The sequence below is a fragment of the Sphaerodactylus townsendi genome, linkage group LG03 (assembly GCF_021028975.2).
Source record: "Sphaerodactylus townsendi isolate TG3544 linkage group LG03, MPM_Stown_v2.3, whole genome shotgun sequence".
Taxonomy (NCBI): domain Eukaryota; kingdom Metazoa; phylum Chordata; class Lepidosauria; order Squamata; family Sphaerodactylidae; genus Sphaerodactylus; species Sphaerodactylus townsendi.
The window spans coordinates 98,682,125-98,702,121 of NC_059427.1; the positions used below are offsets into that span (position 1 = coordinate 98,682,125).

The following is a 19,997-nucleotide window of genomic DNA, read 5'->3' on the forward strand; positions in this document are numbered from 1 at the left end:
TCTGCTCCCACAATACCTGATGGGCCTTCAGGCATATCCCTTTTCCTCTGAAGATGCCAGCCATAATTGCAGATGAAATGTTAGAAGCAAAAACTGCCACGCCACTGTCACACAGCCCGGAAAACCCACAACAGCCACTTGATTCCGGTCAAGACCCTCGACAATAGGAATCCCTTTTCCCCAGTGGGCATTCTTGTCATTCCTTCAGCACGTTCCCCACTTAGAGTGCAAAGTATCCCTGATCCCCCAACCAGTCCTCCCCTTACTGTGCCCGCCCAACAGGGAGCCAATCCTGGTGAACTAGATGCCACTTTGCAACCAAATAATGTGGGTTAGGGGCCTCGCACGGCAAAAGAAAACCAGGGAGTCAAGTTTGCAAACCAGCTTTAGTGAGGGGTACCTGTGCTCTAATTGGGCCGTGTTTCTTTAAGCACGGAGACCTTCGCGGCACGGAAGACAAAGGAGAGGCAGAACGCGCCGCAGCCAATCAGCTGTTTCGATCGGGTGCCCTCCCCTCCGGTACCTCGTGAATTGCGGCGCCTCGCAGAGCCGTGGAAACATACAAAGAGTATCCCGGTCACGTGGCCGGGCGAGCGATCCAGTTTTGCAGCTTTGTTGCATCGGTGCAATTGCACACCCGCCCGGCCTTTTGCATTCTCGTTTTTGCTAGGCACGGCCTCTTCCTCCGTTCAGCTCCTCCTTTCCCACTGCCACCATGATGGCAGACTCGCTCCGGCTGCCTTGTGCACCCCGATTTCTGATATCTCTAGCTGTAGCTGCAGGGGTGATGAGGACTGCGTCCTCCGAGGCTGCCGCAGGGGATGCTCCGCCTGGCAAAATAGGTAGGCGGTGCTCTTTCCTCCCCGCGCGCTAGTTCGTGGTGCTCGGATTTTGGTGCTCGAAGCGAGGCCTCCTGAAATGGGACGAGAAGGGCAAGAGGGGAACAGCAGGAGATAACAGAGTTGTCGAAAAGCACACGGGTGATGAAAAGCTACTAGTGGTTCTGAAGAGGAGGCTGGTTTGGTTAGTCGTGAGATGCTGCAGAACAGCGATGAATGGCATTCATCAATTTCTTGCGGTGCACAGCTCCCAGTATGCTCTTTGCAATTTTTCCATGGATACTTTTTTAAAAAAATCATGCACACAAAGCTCGTTGTTCTCTAGAATGAATCTGTGTGTGCTTCCCTTCCCTCTATTGGTAAATATCTGTGTGCCCTCACAGATGCCCCCATTCTATCCCTCTGCTTCTGTAGCATCCCTGTGCTTCTGTACTTCCATGACAGCCGCCTTCTTTCCACTCCAGGCTATTGGTTACCGGTGATGAATGATTCATTCAACAGTGTAAATAAATTTCTCAAGATGGACTGTAACTTTCTGTGCTGAGCTAGATGTTCTCAGGATTTGTTGAGACCAAATTCTACACTGCCCTGTGTGTTCATTAATTTAGTGGCTTTGCATTGGAGTTTTCCAGAGGAAGAAATTCCAAGCAGCTTTGTGGATTAAAAGAAAATCCAGAAATGAAATGTTGTCTGATATTAAAACCAAGCAAAATAACACTAATAAGGGTACAAACTTTCAAGTTCTCCAGAACTGAACAACTTGGGATGGGCTTAATGAAAATATATTTATTACATAACTTCTCCCCAAGATATTTTCTTTGGATCATTTGGAAAACCCTGGGAGGTTGACACCATAGAACTTGTTTCAGGAAACCCTTGTTCACCACAGAAAGAAATTGCTCATCTTTATTCATAGCATTGCTTTTACTATAATTGTAGGTCACTAGACAGGGTCACATCTATACCAACTGGATTTATTTTTGCCTTGCTTGATACTGTCTAGTGCCATTACATAGGGGACTTTATCACCTATTTGACAAAGAGGGCTCAAGCCTCAGATTATGCCTCAGTAACTTTATTGTCTTTAAGGTGTCACAAGACTGTTGATTTTGCTGCAAGAGACTGCCATGACTCCTGGTTTGGAATCAATCAAATCTTGAAATCATTCATGACAGATATTTTGTGTTCTGTAAAAATAAACAGAAATTTTGTGACACCTTAAAGACTAACCACACAACTGACCACAAAGTCTTATGCTAGAGTAAAATAGATTAGTCCTTAAGGTGCACATGACTCCTGCTCATTTTCTGTCACAAAATAGCACGACTACTTGCTGTGCCTCATTTTGCTGAATCTATCTTGGAGGAGTTATGAAAATTGGCCTAAGATTTAGGATTTGCCCGCAGTGGTCATCAATGTTTGATGCCAAATTTGGCATCAAGTGGAATAGGTGAGATCTAGCACGTATATGTGTAAGAGCAACTCAACTGTGGTGAGATATTCATGTGCTCAAAGTATCTCATGGCCTACAACAAAACATTCCCAGCTTCTTTGTATCATATAAATCTTGCAAATGACTAAGCTGGAAAAGCATTCGATAATTTTATGGTATCCTTCCCACTTGACAAGAACTATTTTGTTTTTATGTTTAAATTTATTGCAAAAAATAGAAAACTATTTGATTATAGCACTGTACAAAGTCTGTCTCAAGAACTGATTGGTTATCCAGTCCTATTGTCCTCAAACAAGGTAGGGCAAATGGTCCAGTGTTAGACTATCAATATGGTGTCTGATACTTGTTTCTCCTCTTTTCCCTGGCAGCTGTGATAGGAGCTGGGATTGGTGGCTCCTCAGTGGCCTACTTTCTGCAACAGCATTTTGGGCCACAGGTGCAGCTGGATGTGTATGAAAAGGACACTGTCGGCGGTCGCCTGGCCACAGTCACTGTCAACAAACAGCAGTATGAAAATGGAGGTGCCTCCATCCACTCCCTCAATTTGCACATGCAAGACTTCATTAAACTGCTGGGTTAGTGTCAGCACAGCTGATGAACTTTAGCTTAAGGTTTAGTATATTCTTGTCATGCCCTGTAAGTGTATGTGGTATAGTGGATCTTGGTTCTTTTTGCTTTGACTTTCACAAGAATGTATATGATGAAGGATTGTAATGATTGTGTTATGTATCAAGGGAGCTTGGTAAATTATGTGTTGAGACAGAAGGCTGAATTTCATTACCTTTTGAGTTCTTTGCAGTCTGAGAATAGTACACATTAGCTTATGATTTAGAGAAGTGGTAACTGTGAGGATTTCCAAAGGCACAGATGGAAAAAGCAGCCCTTTAGCTTTTAATGCTAGGGAAAGTCTCAGAAACCCTGCAGAAGCTACGCGCTCATTCCCTTTTAAAAGACATCTTGGACACTATAGGATATTTAACTTTAACCATTTAACTTTGATAATCCTCTGCTGTAAAGTTCAGGATGGAAAGGGGTGGGTGGACTGTAACTGCCAGATGATACTTGTAAAAAGAAGGAAAAGGGACAAAATTTCAAGGATCTGTGTTGGTATAGCGCAGGTATATAGTATCAGAGCAGCAGAAATAGATACACACTTGGCACCAAGGTGGACAATTAATGCGAAGTGCATCTAACGTAGAGATCTGCAACTCTCTCTACTGATGGTTGTTCCCTCTTGGCTGGGTCTTGTAGCATGTTATTGAGAAGAAAGTTGCCATCTACTTTATTATTGTTCTTTATGCTGCTAGGAGTGTTGTTATTATGAGCATTGTTGCTTATATAATTTATGATGTTATGTTATGATTATTGATGTTCGTTATGTGATGCTATGATGTTGTAATGTTGATGCTTTGTTGCTGTAAATCCAATGTTGGAATGCTATCTTTATTATTGTTTAGAATGTTGTGTTAGAATGCTATGCTAATTATTCCATGTTTATTGATGTTATGTTTTTCTGCTAGTTGTTACAGAATGTTATGATTATTGTTCTTGTTATTTTGCAGCTGTTGTTCACGGCCCTGACCCATTTGGGGGAGGGTGGTATATAAATCCAGTAAACCAAACCAAACCAAACCATCTTGTGCCCTCAAAACAAGGGACAAGGCCCCACTGATTGTTATATTGCACCTAGCCACTTGGGTAGGAGCAACTGGAGCCAAGGTGGTAAAATTTGAATTTTGGCATTTTTGTTCTCCTCTGGATCTAAGTTGGTGTCAAACTTTGATGTTTCAGGAAAACCTACTTATATTCACCTGCACCAGTGATTGTCTGGTCAGAGATTTTGATTGTTTTCATTATAGCCTGAGAAAGAACATGGACATGAAGGCGGGTTACTCAGCACCCCAGCTACAAATGAAAAATAAAGTCTTTTTTGTGTATCTCATTGTCTGTTCATACAGGACTGAAGCACCGTCGAGAAGTGGCTGGGAAAAGTGCAGTCTTCAATGGGGAGCAGTTTGTCCTGGAGGAGACAGACTGGTACCTCTTGAACCTCTTTCGACTCTGGTGGCACTACGGCATGAGCTTCTTGCGTCTACAGATGTGGGTGGAGGAGGTAATGGAGAAGTTCATGAGGTATGTAGCAGGATGTAATCCTTCCAGAGGAGCTCAAGGAAAACTGGCAAGCTTTCCACTTGGACCTAAATGATGTGCTAATCAGGCTGAAAAAAATGCAGAATATGCTGGAGGTTCTTGAGGTCTCTTGAAAGGAATCCCCACTGCATCAATTTTTCTTGTTTTTGTATTTCACAGAATCTACAAGTACCAGGCTCATGGCTATTCATTCTCTCGCCTAGAGGAACTCTTACATTCACTGGGTGGTGATGCCTTTGTCAACATGACTCAGCGCTCCGTGGCAGAATCCCTGCTGGAGGTGGGCATCACACAGCGCTTCATTGACGACGTCATTGTGGCCATTCTGCGTGCCAGTTATGGCCAATCCGTACTGGTGCCTGCATTTGCAGGTGAGTGCTACTCTCATCGTTCTCCAAAACCACCAAGGGAGATCCGTGATGGCCTTTGAGGTCTCTTCAACTATATGGTTCTTCCCTTCCCATAGGCTTCAACTTGAGCAGACCAGGAACATTGCAGGACGGGCAGTACTGCATGACTGCAGCCCATTTGGTGTGTTGACACTCACCTCTTCTGTGTTTTTTTCTTCAGGAGCCATGTCACTAGCAGGAGCACAAGGCAACATGTGGGCTGTGGAAGGTGGCAACAAGCTGGTGTGCTCAGGTTTGCTGAAGTTAACCAAAGGCAACGTAATTCAGGCCACTGTGACTGCGATCTCCCTGCACAATTCAGGTGAGCCGCACAATATGTCTCTTTCCTTTTCTGGACAAGGAGCAGCATGATATTGGGAGCAAGATATTTGTCTTAGCCTGACAACTTGGACAGCCATGATGGATCAGAGTAGACAATATTGGTTTAGGTGGCCTCAGTATAGGTCAGTGGTGGCGAACCTTTGGCACTCCAGATGTTATGGACTACAATTCCCACCAGCCCCTGCCAGCATGGTTAATTGACCGTGCTGGCATGGCCTGATGGGAATTGTAGTCCATAACATCGGGAGTGCCAAAGGTTCACCACCACGGGTATAGGTTGTTCATTTTTTTCTTAAAGGAAGAATTGGAATTTAAGTGCTATGTGGTTGGAATTTGCATGCATTGTGCATGCTACTGCAACACGCTTGCTTATTTTACCTCACATGTGAACGTTTTTTTGTGGAGTCAGCAGAGCCCAACCAACAAAATGATCTGCATGATCCAGATGTTGCAGTGGCAAGGCAGAAGCAAGTAAAATCGCCTCTTTCCCCCCCTTCCATTCATAGCTCTCAGTGATATTCCTAGATCCCTCCCTTGTAGCTATTGTGACCCATCCTGCAGCGTGCTTACTTGCACAGCTTTGCCAGTCTTCAGAGAGGAATTTCAGGACAAACTGCAGGCCGGTTGAGGAAAGGGAAGGCAGGGAAAGATCTGTTCTGCCAGTGCCTCCTCTTCCGATGGGTCCAGCCCCTTGTTATTTATGGTTGGTTGCTGGTTCCATCACTTGCCTTCGTGTCAGTGACCAAGATAAAAAGCCATTTCTAACATTACATTTCCATACGTGTGCCTTGAAGATGCATGCAAGGAAGCAGCCAGAGGGGGGTCAGATGGGAGCAAAGCTCTCAGGGCCTTCTCATCTGTTCACACATCTTAGGTTTTTTCCAGGAGATTGTTTGATTGTATAATAAGTGGGAGGATGTTTCCGATGTCGTGTTTAGAGTCTGTGCATCTGTCCTCCAGGTTTCTCTTCTGTTGCAAGGACACTGCATTTTCTGTCACACAGCATTCAATATTTCTATCTGGGAATATGCAGTACTTTCCTTAGGATGCTGTATTTGTCACTATTGTCATTGATTTCTGTAAATGTAGCTGACCAAGTCTGACAGATAGAATATTTTTTTGTAAGGGAATTTAGTGACCAGCGCACAATCATTCTCATGCAGCTGTCCATGTCATTTCATTTCATGTCATTGCCACCCTTCTGTCTCATGCTTGCTGAATCTCAAGCTAGAAACCACCAGCAAACTCCCAGTTGTATCTCTGCGGGTAACCCTTTTGCTGTACTTTACTGTAAGCACAAATGGTAGATATAGTCTGGCAGATTCTGTTAATTTACACTTTTTCAAATAAAAGGCTGCAGCGTCGTCCTACCATACAGTTCCTTCCATAGGGCAATTCTACTGTAAGTCTTTGACCATGCATAGCATCCCCTTACACTGGGTTCATTGAAAGTGAGAATTCTGCCCCCTGGCACAGAATAGTAAGCTGCAACACTGCAGTCAACTCATGACATGAGTTTAATCTCAGCAGAAGGCAGTTCAGGTAGCCGACTTAAACCTGACTCAACCTTTCATCTTACCAAAGTCAGTGAAATGAGTACCCAGCTTGCTGGGAATAAAGTGTAGAAAATTGGGAAAGGCAATAGCAAACCACCCGGTAAAGATAGTCTGCCTAGGAAATGGATAGTAATAGTCTGCCTAGTAAACGTCCTGTTGAGACGTCACCGCATGGGTGCTTCCACAGGGGACTACCTTTACCATACTTGGAAAAAAATCCCTGATTTCATCCTTCGATTAGGGCCCATGTGTCACTTTTCCACAGTGCCCTGTTGGTTTCTTGTGGCTTGTCAAGCTAATTGAGATGGCTTCTGCGTGGGTTATCTGCTTCAAGCTCAGTGCTTTGGGAAGTTGATTTTTTTTCTTGCTTTCCCTCAGCATCATGGCACACTTTTTTTCATGGTACACTTTCTCAAACTATTTTTTCTGCAAAGTTTTGGGGGGGAAAGTGTAGTAAAATCTAGATGACTGCTGTGTGGGTGGGAAGATTCTGATTTTCCCAGCAAACTTGGCAGCCACTTTCCCTGACCCTGTCACCACAGCAGCCATTTCCTCTCCCCATCACCAGAAGGCTTTTAACTTTTTAAACCATCAGCACTAAAACATCATTACATTACTATATGTTTCAAAAACAGGTGTATCAAGTTAATTGGATTTTCAGATTTCATTTTTTTAAAGCAGTCTTAACTCCTTTCCTTGGCGAAATAGAAGGGAAAAGCAATATCTTTGCAATCAAAGGTGCTAGAGATTTAACTCTTTTTTTAAAATGAAAGCTGGTAATTCAGAGAACTTGCTACATCTATAATTACAGTGGCATGTCAACATAGCCATTTTGTATTCCTACTATCTTTTTTTTTAATTGCACAAGGCCTAGTGAAGGAGCATGGCCACCCGTGGGGATTTAGGGCAGGGAAGTTGCAGGGAACCTGTCTCTATGGAACCTGATGCTTTATATGCAGAACCCCATCCCTGTGCGGAAGACACCTGAGCAGGGTCTGGAAATTAAAACCCACAAGTCATGATGGAGCCACAGAGGGGATCTGGTTAATGAATTGCACTTTGGGTGAGTTGTGACTCAGGGAAATTCACCACCCTCTGGAGTTTTGTGTTTGTCCCCACTGCTCCTCTGAAGCCCACACCTGGAGACAGTGGTTATTGTCCTTTTCATGTTACTGTTTTGCATTTTCTCTCTCCTGTCTCTTTCCAGGAGGAAAAAACTTCTACCAAGTGCACTATGAGGATGAAGAAGGCCAAGGTTCCAGTTTCTATGACATAGTGGTCATTGCCACACAACTGCATGATAAGAAAAGCAACATCACCTTTCAGAACTTTGACCCTCCTGTTGCTGAGTTTCCAGGCACTTTTCACACTACGATCACCTCCATAGTCCATGGCTATCTCAACTCCTCTTATTTTGGCTTTGGTGATCCAAAGCTCTTCCCTTTCACCAGTGTCCTCACCACAGACACTCCAGCCCTCTTCTTCAATTCCATGGATAATGTTTGCCCTGTCAACGTATCTGGTACCTTCCGACGGAAACAACCCCAAGAGGCTGCTGTGTGGAGAGTGCACTCCCAGAATCCCCTGGAAAAGCAGGAGCTGAAGATGCTGTTCCGTTCCTATTATTCTGTCCAGGTGACAGAATGGCAGGCAAATCCTTCTTATGAATCTTCCAAGACTCTTCCACCCATTATTCTCCATGACAACCTCTACTACCTCAACAGCATAGAGTGGGTAGCCAGCTCAGTGGAAATGGCTGCTGTGGCAGCCAAAAATGTGGCCCTCTTAGCTTACAACTTCTGGTATCATGACCTAGATAAGATAGACCAGAAAGACCTGATGCACAAAGTAAAGACTGAGCTGTGAATCTAGCAGGCACTGCTGGAGGAGACTTTCAGGATCGTCTCCTTTATTGGATGCAGGGTGGGTTGAACGGATACCCTGGGCTTTTAACAGAGAGATGACTGGAGGGTTGGATATATATCCCTGTGAATTTATTTGCAAGTGCATTCCATTCTCTTTTGCAGAGAGTGCGCTAATGGCAATCCTTTGCTGGAGACTATCGATTCCTGGAAAAATCTTAGAAGGCATCTAAGCCAGTTACAATTGAACCACATCTAAGCTGATTCCTGGTTGAGAAGTGGGACTGGTTTCTTCTTCAGGAAAACAATACTCAGTTGCCTGCTGCTGAGCCACAGTCATGTATTGCCTATTGTACATCACTTGGCAAGCTTCACCTTTGCAAAGAAACTATGTGAAGATCGGATCTCTTATTTCCCTACACAACAGCTGCAGTCCTGATTCCCAGCTGCTTTCTGCTTAACTCCCTTCATGTGGCTAGGCTTCTGTGCTAAAGGGAATGGCGCTTTTGAGTAGGAGCATATGTCTGATAACAGATCTTGTAGCTCCTTGACTGTACTGCCATGCCAAGCAACGTAATCCTTTACCAATTCCCACAAGCTTGCCTTTAATTGTGGTCAGCGAGAGCCCTGACTTAGGTGTTTAGGTACCTTCAAAAACTCAGGTCTGATGTCTCCTGCCTGTGCAAATGTGGACGAATGTGAACGTGCCTCCTACTGTCTGTACCTATAAAAACTGCATAACCACTGCCCTGATAACATCCAATTGCTGCAACTAATGGCTGGTCTAATGTTGCTTTCCCCTATGTGCATCATGGAAAAAGATATTGTTGCTGTTTCTGGGAAAACTGGGCATTTCCCCTTCCCAGATGTAAGTGATAAAATTAATTTTTTATTGTCTCTTGGCTAGGAGAAAATACTGCACATAGATTAGAAAATGTTAGGACTGGGAGCTACATTTCAGTGGTGTGGCTCAGCTGATTCTATAAATCTGGAGTTGGGGGCTTGTCTGCTCCTTTCATGCCGTTAGTCATGCCATACTTACTTGAAACAGTAAACAGCTTTTGCAGTAAATGGGTAACTTGGGGCAAATGCCACAAAGCAGTCAGGATCCATTCTTAGAGTCTGGAGAAGAAGGCTGTTGACAGAGCCATCTGCTGCCTTCTACAGGGATTTGTTTTTTTTTTAAATCAGGCTTTGAGAAAAGAATCAAGTACTTACAAAATAAGGTGAGGAATTCACTTTATTGTTACACAGCAAGACTGTTTCCTGAGTACAATAATTGGCCACTGAATTCCTCCTGTTTCCATTGTAGAGGCAGGACAGGAAAGGCTGGCCATGTGACTCTCAACCTTCAATAAAGTTCCTTAACTGTGTACTTAAAGTACTTATTGCTATTCTAGGATGGGCGAAGAAACTGAAGTGCACTCGAGGCTACTAATTTATTTTCAGTGGTGTTCTGAAGTTCCGACAAAAGTCAGTCCTTTGAAAATATATTTACTTTATTATATCATTCTTTCCTGGTTTGTTTAATAGATACTTTGATATTGACTTCCACAAGCTGGAACCAATACTTCCTTCATCTTAACAAAGCCTTTGTGTTCTTGTAAAACTGCCTTATATTGAATCAGGTTAATGGTCCATTGCCTGCTTAGATTGCAAGTGACTCTCCGAAGTCTGGGGGAAAGATCTGTCTCAGTTCTCTCGAGATCCTTTAGTGGGGCAAGCTAGGCATTGAATCTTGGACCTTCTGCAAATGATTTGCTCTGAGCTATGCCCATTTCTCAATTTGCCCTGAGCTATGCCCTGAGCAATGCCCTGAGCTATGCCCTGAGCTATGCCAGAGCAATTTGCCCTGTGAGCAAGCACAGCCTCTTTTCCCACACTGGCAGGAAAGGCAGGGGGTTGGGGATGATCAAGAAACTGAATGGCCTACTATTTTTTGACCTTCAGGAGTCAATGCAGATAGACAGCGGTTCTTACAGAAGGGTTTTATTTTTTCTGTTTCCATCAGAGTCATAAATGACCTCTTGGAATCTTGATGTTATTCTGGTCTAAGTTGTGTTACAGTTTATTAAGGTCTCCAGAATCCAAATGCAAAAGCCACTTGTAAGCGGAGTGGTCAGCACCCACAACGATGATCTTCAGAAAAGCAAAACCACCTGTTAGGCAGAATTACACAACTGAGCCCTCTGCATTTATGATGCAGGCCTTCCAGCTTCTCCATCAACCATGTGCCCAAGACAGTTCTTCTCTGCTATACACCTGAGCATGCAGGTATGCCAGATAGAACAGCTGGCAGTGGAAAATGTGTGACTGGATTCATTTCATGAGCTAAATTCAAGTCCAGTAGCATGTCAGACACCAACAACAGTTCCAGGGTATAAGCTTTTGAGTCAAAGCTCCTTTCATCAAGTACAATCTGAGCTTTGACTTTCAGGGCTTTGGCTGTCTAAAGCGTATCCTTGAAATGTTGATCTTTAAGATACTACTGAATGTGAATCTAGCTCCTCTACTGCAGACCTACACCATCTACCCTCTGAAAATATCATGAGCTATTGTAAAAAACACAATTACAGAGGCCTGTCTTATGGACTCAGAAGCATAATGACTGGGGTAGTGAAACCTCTGTATAAGTTCCTAAGTGATTGCTTGCAGTGTGTGTGAGGCAGTGCCAGGCTATCAGAGGGTGATGGGAGAAAAGGGTCCTGTCCGAAGCAGTTTTGGTTTCTGAAAAAGCACATGTGCATGCACTTCCACCTTGCCTCATTGTGACAGTAAAAGGAGCAAGGAAGAGAGCATAGCTCACCAGCTGGCAAGAGAAGGAGACCAGGCAGATGGGAGCAGAAGGCCCTGCTGCAAGGATGGCAGAAGATCTGCCCATTGTAGGTCCTCAAAAAATGCAAGTGCAACCTACAGCAATGGTCTCCATGACCATTTTGTACTCTTTATGACACTTTTTCTTCTTCCTGTGAGTTTTGCTTCGCTCACATAGCAGACGGCGCACTGGGATTTTGCTGTAGATGGGAATACTGACCAGGGTACGGTCTTCCTGCATGGTGAAGGGATTGATGCATCCTGCACATAGGCAGAGTGCCTCTGGAATGTCGACTGGGATTCGCGCTGCATCATGGTTAATCCTGAAATAATATAGATTGTGTTGACATGAGAATATGCATGCTCGTTTTAGATGGGTAGTAAAGACAGGCCACATTGGTACAAATGGCTTTGGAAAATGGAATTGCAACAACCTCCCACTGAGGCACCTCCTAATGTACCATAAAGTAAACCTTCTGAAATTCTGTGTCTTCCTAGAGAGATCAGTGATATGTAGCTAGAAGATTACACTAAACTTTTGCAGCATGCATGACTAAACCTTTGCAGCAAGCATGACCTTCACAGTATTCACAGTATAGTGAATAGTATTTACAGTATTCACAGTATAGTGCTAAGGATTCCTAGGGCAGTACCACAGTATGATTTGACAATAAATGATCTGAACATCTTTTGCCTTGAAAACCCTATAGGTCACCATAAGTAGGCTACGATTTGACAGCAAAAAAAAATGCACTCAGGATTGTGGTGACACATAAAAGACCGTTTGGTGGTCTCCTGAAAATAATCAGAAATGTGTGTGCCAGTGGTGGGTTTCTGTAGGTTTTTGCAGTTATCAGTTTGGATAACATCCTGTTTTTCAAATGATGTACTAGCATCTACTTCCACTGTTAAAACTACAGAAAGGGATATGTGTATTAAAACATGTTACTGTGGTTAATTAAACCATGGTTTGATCAAACCCTGGTCAGTTATGGTAACTGAATGGAGATGCTTGGCATAAAACTGGGATTTCAAACTAGAGTTTGTAGCTGGTTTATTAGCCCTAATTTATACCCTTCTATATTAGCCCTAATTGTTGTCTTGACAGAATTTACAAAACAAAGTTTCAGTAGACTACCTGGCCAGAGAGAACACAGTGTATGGAAGATGTTCTCCTTGTTTCGAGGCAGACATGAAACAAGAAGCAGACAAACTAGTTGGCCTGCTAGCATTCACTGTACTTCATATACTTCTGGGTTCTTCAGAATTTTAGGGTTCTTGAAAGAAGCATAAAATGACATGGCTGACCCATGCAGGAAAACAGCACATACATTAACTTTTAACAGTACCACAGGAGGAGTCAGTATCACAGAATTAAGCCACTAATAAAGCCGCAGTATTTTCTTGGTTCACTCTCTAGGTTAGCCAGTGTTAAATATGAAAATGAAGTAGTGTAAAGAAATGAGTAAGCTTCTTTCTGAGTGATGTGAACATACTTAAGGGACAGGACACACATGCCCCAGCTGAAAGCTAACCTCTGAGTAGGCTCCATCTTCAATTGGTTAAAAACATATTGTTAGTTCCACAGCTATAATTAATGTTTACAGTTTATTACCAGTTGTCCCTATTGAACTAATGGCATTGCCTGCTCAACAACTGGGGTGATTTTTGGCATATGCAACTGAATTTCTGATAATGCCAACAAGTCATTATCAGTAACATCTATGTACAGTTGCATCCAAAGTTTTCAAGAGGTTACAGACTATAAATCACATCCACTCTGACACCTTTAGTGTCCCTGAATGATTCCTCAGATTATCTGGAAAGGAGTCTATCCAGGCTAATCACTTTATTCATGTACACAGGGCCTAGAGGCTCCCAAGCAGGCCCAAAAGCATTCCAGGTCCATTTTATTTATTTTGTTAGAATATTTCTATGCTGCCTCTTCAAACTGCTGCTCAAAATAACATACAATTATAAAAAAGCAATAAAAATAAATGCTTGTTAAAGGAAGCAAGCTACTAAAAACAAGCTTGCAGGCTTCTGCAAATCCCAGTTCACCCCAACATGGACTTGGGTGTCATTGTCCCTACATCAAATCCAACACTAACATCAGAAATTAACTGGATTTCAACACAGGCCTAGGCTACAATAATAGTTCACTTTAATCTAAAATGGCATTCTCATTTCCCCCAGTTCCATTTCAACCTTTTGGCACCAGACTAGAAATTTAAGAGAAGTTCCCCAGAAAAAAGGTGTAACGTAGCATAAGAGAAGCCAGTGTTATTATCCCCCAATGTGTCACACAAACATCATGCTAGGGTTGCCAGCTCTAGATTGGGGAATACCTGGAGATTTTAGGAGAGAAGCCTGAGGAGGGTGGGGTTTGGGGAGGAGAGGGATTTTCGTGGAGTTTAATGCCATATATTCCACCTTCCAATGCATTCATTTTCTCCAAGTGAACTGATTCTGTTGCCTGAAGATCAGTTGTAAAAGAAGGAGATCTCCACCCACCCACTGGAGGTGGGCAATCCTATTTGAGCCCTGCTGTTTCTACACCTAATCCATCACTGAGATCAGGGGTTAACAGTGCCAAGGGCAGGTAAGGGAACCAGACTGGATTCTGTAGCTTATAGCTTCCTGTCAGTAAACAGGAATGAAGTGGATCTTAATCAGATATAGGGTTCAGATCTGCTTGATAAACTCTTCTAAAATCCTCAGGTATCTCCAAATCTGGAGTTGGCAACCCTACCTCCATTGCAGAGGGAATGGTTATCATGTTATTGGTTTTGTACCCAGATTGTTTGAATAACATGCTGGAAAGCAAATGAAGCAAGGTTTCAACTTTCAGCTTATACAGAAGGGCTCCTAAGGTGTGGTTTTATTATGTGTATTTTCAATTGGTTCTTAATTGCCTTGTGGTTTGTAAGAGGGCAAAAATGTGAGGCATAAATTTTGTGCAGCAAATACATAAAAATGCAGTGCTGGTGTGTATGTATGTTCAGTTACCCTGGTCTTGCTGTCTCTCACCTGTAGGCCCAAGGAGACAAACTCCTCTTGTTTGACATCCAGAGTCTCAAGTTGACCTGACACTTGCTGTCCAGGGGCTCCGAGATATTTTTCAGCTGGTTAACCATCTCATGGATGCTCTGCTCGTAATCCTCCACTAGCGTGTAGTCTGTTGAGGCCCCTGGATTCACCCTCAGCACTGGGTCTGGTGAGGATTCCTGAGCCCTCAGGCGTTGAATCTTTACCTTTGTTGAACCTTTCTTTTTACCTTTTGCAGTTTTGCTTTGTTCTTTAGTTTCTGTGGTGGCATCTAATGCAAAGGAAATGCACAATGCGCAGAAAAGAAGCTGGGAGAAATAAAAGGTGAGCTGGTTACTGTCATAATAAGTGACCCGGCTGGCAGTGACAAAGAGTGCTCGTCTTCCTGGTCTTTTTTACTGATTAGATAAGAAATTATACAACCTTTTTCAACTCTAAACTTCAAAATAAGTCAAACTGTGCTTTCAACTACAGTTTCAGCTGAGAACTTGGCTGCAACCAGCAAATTCACACTTAAAATAATAAAATGGATATTAGGAAGTGGAGGTTATCCACCTCAGCTGCCCAAGACCAGAAGCAAAGTAAGCAAACTAAAATAGATAAATTTTGGTCTGAAATGTTTGAACTTTTAACTGACCTTGAGCTTACCCACAGATTTGCTTTGCTGGAGGAGGACTGGTCTCCCAAATTAGTAAATATTCAGGAGGAAACTGCGATAGAGGATTTCGTTGCTTCTACTCCTGAGGAAGTCTCAAATGTGGGAGCTTTATATAAAGCTGCTGCACCAGTGAATAAAGAAGCCACTAACATTTCTTTCTCAATGAACAATCCTACAACATTAGAACTATTATCGGAAGAAACCTTTTTCATATCCAAAACATTACAAATGTTTGTGGACAATTTGAAAAACATTGATATCAAACTGGACCTTCTAAACAAACACCTTACTGAAGAATTCAAATATAGAGAAACTATGAATCACAATGGAAATTTTTCTCACTCTAATGTTGTCACACACCTTTCCAGCCACAAAGCTGGACTGTGCAGCAGCCTATTCTCTCATAATTTGAATCTACAAATTGCACCTTTAGAATCCTGCCCACCCTTGGTGCAAGCATTTTTCTGTAATTTGGGTCAATTGAATCTTCTCTTTGTAAACACTTATTTACCTTCCAGTCCTGAAATTTCAGTTCTCACCAGTAATTGGATTACATTGAACAAAGACTTGAATGACATTGAGAGTCTCCAGCCTAACTATCAAATTTTACTAATCTGGGTCCAACACCAGAATAGGGCAGGATGACATAATGTTATTTAATGCTGCTGATATCGTGGAAAGCAGCTCCAGCTCATCTCCTTTCCCTAATCCTAGATTATCAAGTAACCTTTCCATTAACATAGCAGGCTTGCTATTATTGAATCTTTGTCTCTGAACCAATACATTAATTTTTAATGGCTATCACCCAGACAATTATCCGGGAACTTTCACATTCATATCATCAAGGGGCAGAAGTGTTTTTGATTACACAATTGTATCCAATAACTTAGCTATATCAATTGTTAGTTTTAAGATAATTAGTAGATCTGAAAGTGACCATTTACCTTTGACCATCTTATCTCTATATTAAAAAAAACAATCCAAACCAACAGTAAGATAACATCCTGGAGATAAAGAGTGATACATCCAGAAACGCTTTGCCATCAAAATGTTCAACACATCTAGAACTTCTTTTTTAATAAAGTATTTCATATCGGTTTGTTAGACACTCTGTTTAATTCCATAATAAATTATCCCTCAATTATTGAATCTATTACACTATATGAGAAAGTAGTATTATACATAAATCAAACCTCTCAACCTAATAGATTCACCAGTAAGTATAACAAGAAGTATACCACCAACAACTGGTTTGATGCAGATCTAAACTTCATAATGCACACCACCACCAAATGATCCACTTTACCAGAACTAACGCAGATGAATACTACCAACTGAAGGAAAGATTCTATATGTTGATCGATAAGAAGAAGTGCCAATGGTCCCAAAGGAATTGGGAGTTATTAATTAAAACAATGTCTAACAGAAATCCTGTGAATTTTTGGTAGGTCATATCACATGCATTTCCATTCAGTCCAGCTCCTCTAACATCTCCTATCTCAACTGATAAACGGCTTAAGCATTTTGAGAGATTGTTTTGCAATACATCTATAATTACATTAGTCGAGGAGGATGAGATTTTGACATCAGCTCCTGAATGGCCTCCATTCTCTTCAGAAGAGATTTTGCAGTCATTTGACCAACTTACTAAATCAGGAAAGGCCCCTGGTCCCGATGGACTTCTTCCTGAATTATTCATCAGATGTTCAGACACCTGGGCTCCCGTTTTGGCCAACATTTTTATGAAAATAGATTCTTCAGGTCTGCTACTACTATATCGAACTTCTTCAACAATAATTTCCATTTATAAAAAAAGGTAACCCAAGTCACCCAGCCAACCACAGACCAATCAGCTTGTTATCTGTAACTGGAAAGCTAAATTAACTGAATAGGTGACCCCTGTCATGAACAATGAACAGATTGGATTTAAGAAGGCTCAGTCAGTGTACGAACATTGCCTTGTCTTGAACCATCTGGCAGAAAAATATTCCAACCATCAAAATGACAAATTATGTGCAGCTTTTATTGACCTGAGGATACGGTGACTAGCCGTCCCGATTTTCGCGGGACACTCACGCTTTTGCGTAGAGTGTCCTGCTTCCCGCCGGGCTTATGCCATTGTCCCGATTAGGGACAATGGCCCACAGCAGCACACTGCCTTTTGAGGTGGCGCTCCCCAGTCAGGAAACAGGGAAGCACCCCAGAAGGCACTGTGGCTGCCACAGTGCCTTCTGGGGCGCTCCCCTGTTTCCTGACCGGGGAGCGCCGCGCAGAGCAGTGTCTTGGTCTTGTAGCGTCTTAGCATACCACAATAAGAAAAATCTGGTCACTTTACCTGAGGAATGCCTTTGATTCCGCCTCCAGAGAACTACTCTGTTACTTCTTTCTGTGATATGCCTCTGAAGATGCCAGCCACAGATGCAGGTGAAACGTTAGGAACAAGACCTACCAGACCACAGCCACACAGCCCGGAAAACCCACAACAACCAGTTGAATCCGGTCGTGAAAGCCTTCAACAATACGTTGTTTGTATTGTTTCTCACAATTGCTAAAACCAGTCTTGAAGAAATTCTGATACAGTAGTTAACAGCTGCCTTTGAGATGTATACAAGGCCACGTGTGCCAGTACCAGAGAATATTTGATCAAGCCTTTCACAGTTAAAAACAGTTTGGGGACTGGATAGACAGTCCAACAGCTAAACATAAACATGAACCTGGGCTTCCCCACAAAGTCCAACCTCTATGCTCCACACTTCCGATTTATTAAAGATATTTATATATAAGTTATGGTTAGGGCTTGGAAGGCAGAAACCCCATTCTTTCTGCCCTTTTGAAAAAGGTAAGGGCCTTGATGGGTGGGGGCTCTCCATAATGGCAAGTTTTAGCTTGAGTCAGAGTACCTCCTTCTATGCTGTCCCTTTAAGGCAGGCCTTGGACTCCAGTCCTATTGCCTCAGTAGGGTTGCCAGATATGAGTTGGGAATTTCCTGAAAATTTTAGGGTGGCACCTGGGGAAGGGAGAGGAGGGTTCAGGGACCTCAGCACAGAATTCTCCCTCCAAAGCAGTCATGTTCTTCAGGGGAGGTGATTTCTATTGTCTGGAAATGTAATGCTGGAAACTATAATATTTGATGATCTCCAGGCCCCTCCTGGAAGTTGGCAACCTTAAGTGCCTATAGGCAGTGGTGTCTACACATCCTCCCCCTTCCCCCCACCAGTTACCATTTTGTCTCAGGTGTCAGTTACCCATCAGGTGTCAGTTCCCTGTCAATTCAACTGAGGCATCCCTGCCTTAGTGTGAGGGAAGATAAAATGTCCAAAGCCAGCTATAAGACTGCTGTACAGTGGGAGAGCCTCAGCCCGTCAACTGTGCTCACTGCCCTGGTTCTACAGCAGCCATGGCTGCCACAAGTTGCTTTGACCTGAGCTAGCTCCTCAGTCTTGCAGCAAGTAAACAACAGTAGAGCTGACTTGCAAAAATACTGAGAAGATGGGTGTGAACACATGGAAGACCATCTTGCCTTCTGAGCCATTGGACAGCTTGCAACAATGCCTGACAGTGCTTGCTGTCTGCTTCCTCAGGTTGCTTGCAAAGCTGCCTTTTCAATTCCTCTGGTGGCAGGAGAAGGAATGGGGGTCGAGAGCAGGCAGCTGGGGGAGGAGGGGGTATTATTAAGGGCCTGGCTCTGGACAACTGCTGCTTTTCCCCATTTGGTTGTCGGCGGCGGGGGGGGGGGGAGCATGATCCCCCTCTATTTGAAAAGGGCAGAAGCCCAGTTGACAGTAGAAGATAGCACAAAAGTTCAGCAACACTGCCTTCGGTCTTTCTTATTATTTATATCAAGGTTTTTCTCAAAAACGAACTGAGGGCAGCATACAAGACAATTATCCCAGTTTGTCCTCACACCAGCAAGGCAAGGCTGTTTAGGCTGAGAGATAGTTTGATTAACTCAATTGAGTTCGCTCCAGCACTGTGCAGAAATTTAATTTGTCCCTAGCCCAACGTATATGATCTGTCCACTAAACCATGCTGTCCACTCATACTGTTGGGGGGATTCTGCACATGCTCAGAGTCACCCAGGACCACATTTTTATAAACAATGACCCAGCCCTGTGAAATGCATGGCAATGGCCAGCCTACACATTAGACCAGATGACCAGCCAGATGAACTTCTCATACTTTGCCTCTTCCATTTATCTGCATCTCCCAATCCTCTTTGATAGCTCTCTGTGTTTAAATAGCTGCCATGTGCTAGCCCAGAGACAGCTGCAGTCTTCTGTTTGACAAGCTGTTTCCTTTCTCAGTGTTTGCAGATTCTGGGTGTGCAAGTTGGGCCTTATGCACATATGCTAACCATTCTTATGACAGAAGACCTATCAAGCTTGCCCCCTTTATTAGGAGGGCAAGTGCTTCATTTTATGGTCTCTCTCTCTCTCTCTTTCTCTCTGGGAGACTGTTTTGTCTCTTTTTCCTGCCAGGCACTGAAAAGCAATCTCTTATCCAGGCAAAGTTTACACTTCCAAAAGCAAACAAGCCTGACAGGCCATTAATAAACAGAAAGTAAATAAAAGAGGCACAAAGCAGACCGAGCACCTACCAGTTTTGGAGCCCACTCCATCTCAGTGGGTGGGTGAGCCAGCGAGTGAGGGCTCTGCAGATGCCTCCCTCTGCCGCAGAATGAAGGGAAGGAGATGGGCCGGGAGCTTTAAAAAGGAAAGCAACAACCCCTAATCTCTTCATCACCAGGGAGGTGGGCCTGCCTGGCACCAAGAAACGTTTCCACGGTGCCAGCTGGGCTGTTGACAGAAGGGACAACAGCCAGCGTGGTCTGCTTCCCAGCTGCCCATGCAGGTTTCCCTGGGGTCGGCACACATTGTGTCCACAG

At 43.4% G+C, this 19,997-nt stretch overlaps 2 protein-coding genes across 4 annotated transcripts; one reads left to right on the forward strand and one right to left on the reverse strand.

Moving 5' to 3' along the window:
• Positions 1–497: 497 nt before the first annotated feature.
• On the forward strand, positions 498–14,383 carry PCYOX1L (prenylcysteine oxidase 1 like). 3 transcript variants are annotated; one of them, XR_007243787.1, is made up of 7 exons: positions 498–842; positions 2,661–2,867; positions 4,251–4,425; positions 4,603–4,814; positions 5,014–5,154; positions 7,938–8,653; positions 8,758–14,383. XR_007243787.1 is itself a non-coding variant. In XM_048487931.1 (6 exons), the coding sequence occupies exons 1-6, from the start codon at positions 716–718 to the stop codon at positions 8,594–8,596; spliced, it is 1,521 nt and encodes a 506-aa protein (XP_048343888.1). In that variant the 5' UTR covers positions 499–715; the 3' UTR covers positions 8,597–14,383. The 3 variants fall into 3 exon arrangements, 2 of the variants coding, with proteins under 2 accessions (XP_048343888.1, XP_048343889.1); XM_048487931.1 differs by having other exon boundaries at positions 499–842; positions 7,938–14,383; XM_048487932.1 differs by lacking the exon at positions 498–842 and adding an exon at positions 1,041–1,092 and having other exon boundaries at positions 7,938–14,383.
• Positions 9,815–19,777, reverse strand: IL17B (interleukin 17B). Its single transcript, XM_048487935.1, has 3 exons — positions 19,710–19,777; positions 14,437–14,762; positions 9,815–11,729 (listed from the first exon to the last, which is right to left on the reverse strand). Exons 1-3 carry the CDS (start codon positions 19,728–19,730, stop codon positions 11,483–11,485), a joined length of 594 nt encoding a protein of 197 aa, XP_048343892.1. The 5' UTR covers positions 19,731–19,777; the 3' UTR covers positions 9,815–11,482.
• Positions 19,778–19,997: the final 220 nt, after the last annotated feature.

Coding starts and splice junctions, on each gene's coding strand:
- PCYOX1L (XM_048487931.1), top strand. CDS start 716: ATGATGGCAGACTCGCTCCGGCTGCCTTGTGCACCCCGATTTCTGATA. Junction 2,868..4,250: donor AGACTTCATTAAACTGCTGG/GTTAGTGTCAGC, acceptor CTGTTCATACAG/GACTGAAGCACCGTCGAGAA. Junction 4,815..5,013: donor ACTGGTGCCTGCATTTGCAG/GTGAGTGCTACT, acceptor TTTTTTCTTCAG/GAGCCATGTCACTAGCAGGA.
- IL17B (XM_048487935.1), bottom strand. CDS start 19,730: ATGGAGTGGGCTCCAAAACTG. Junction 14,763..19,709: donor TGGAGTGGGCTCCAAAACTG/GTAGGTGCTCGG, acceptor TATTTCTCCCAG/CTTCTTTTCTGCGCATTGTG. Junction 11,730..14,436: donor TTGTCTCCTTGGGCCTACAG/GTGAGAGACAGC, acceptor ATATTATTTCAG/GATTAACCATGATGCAGCGC.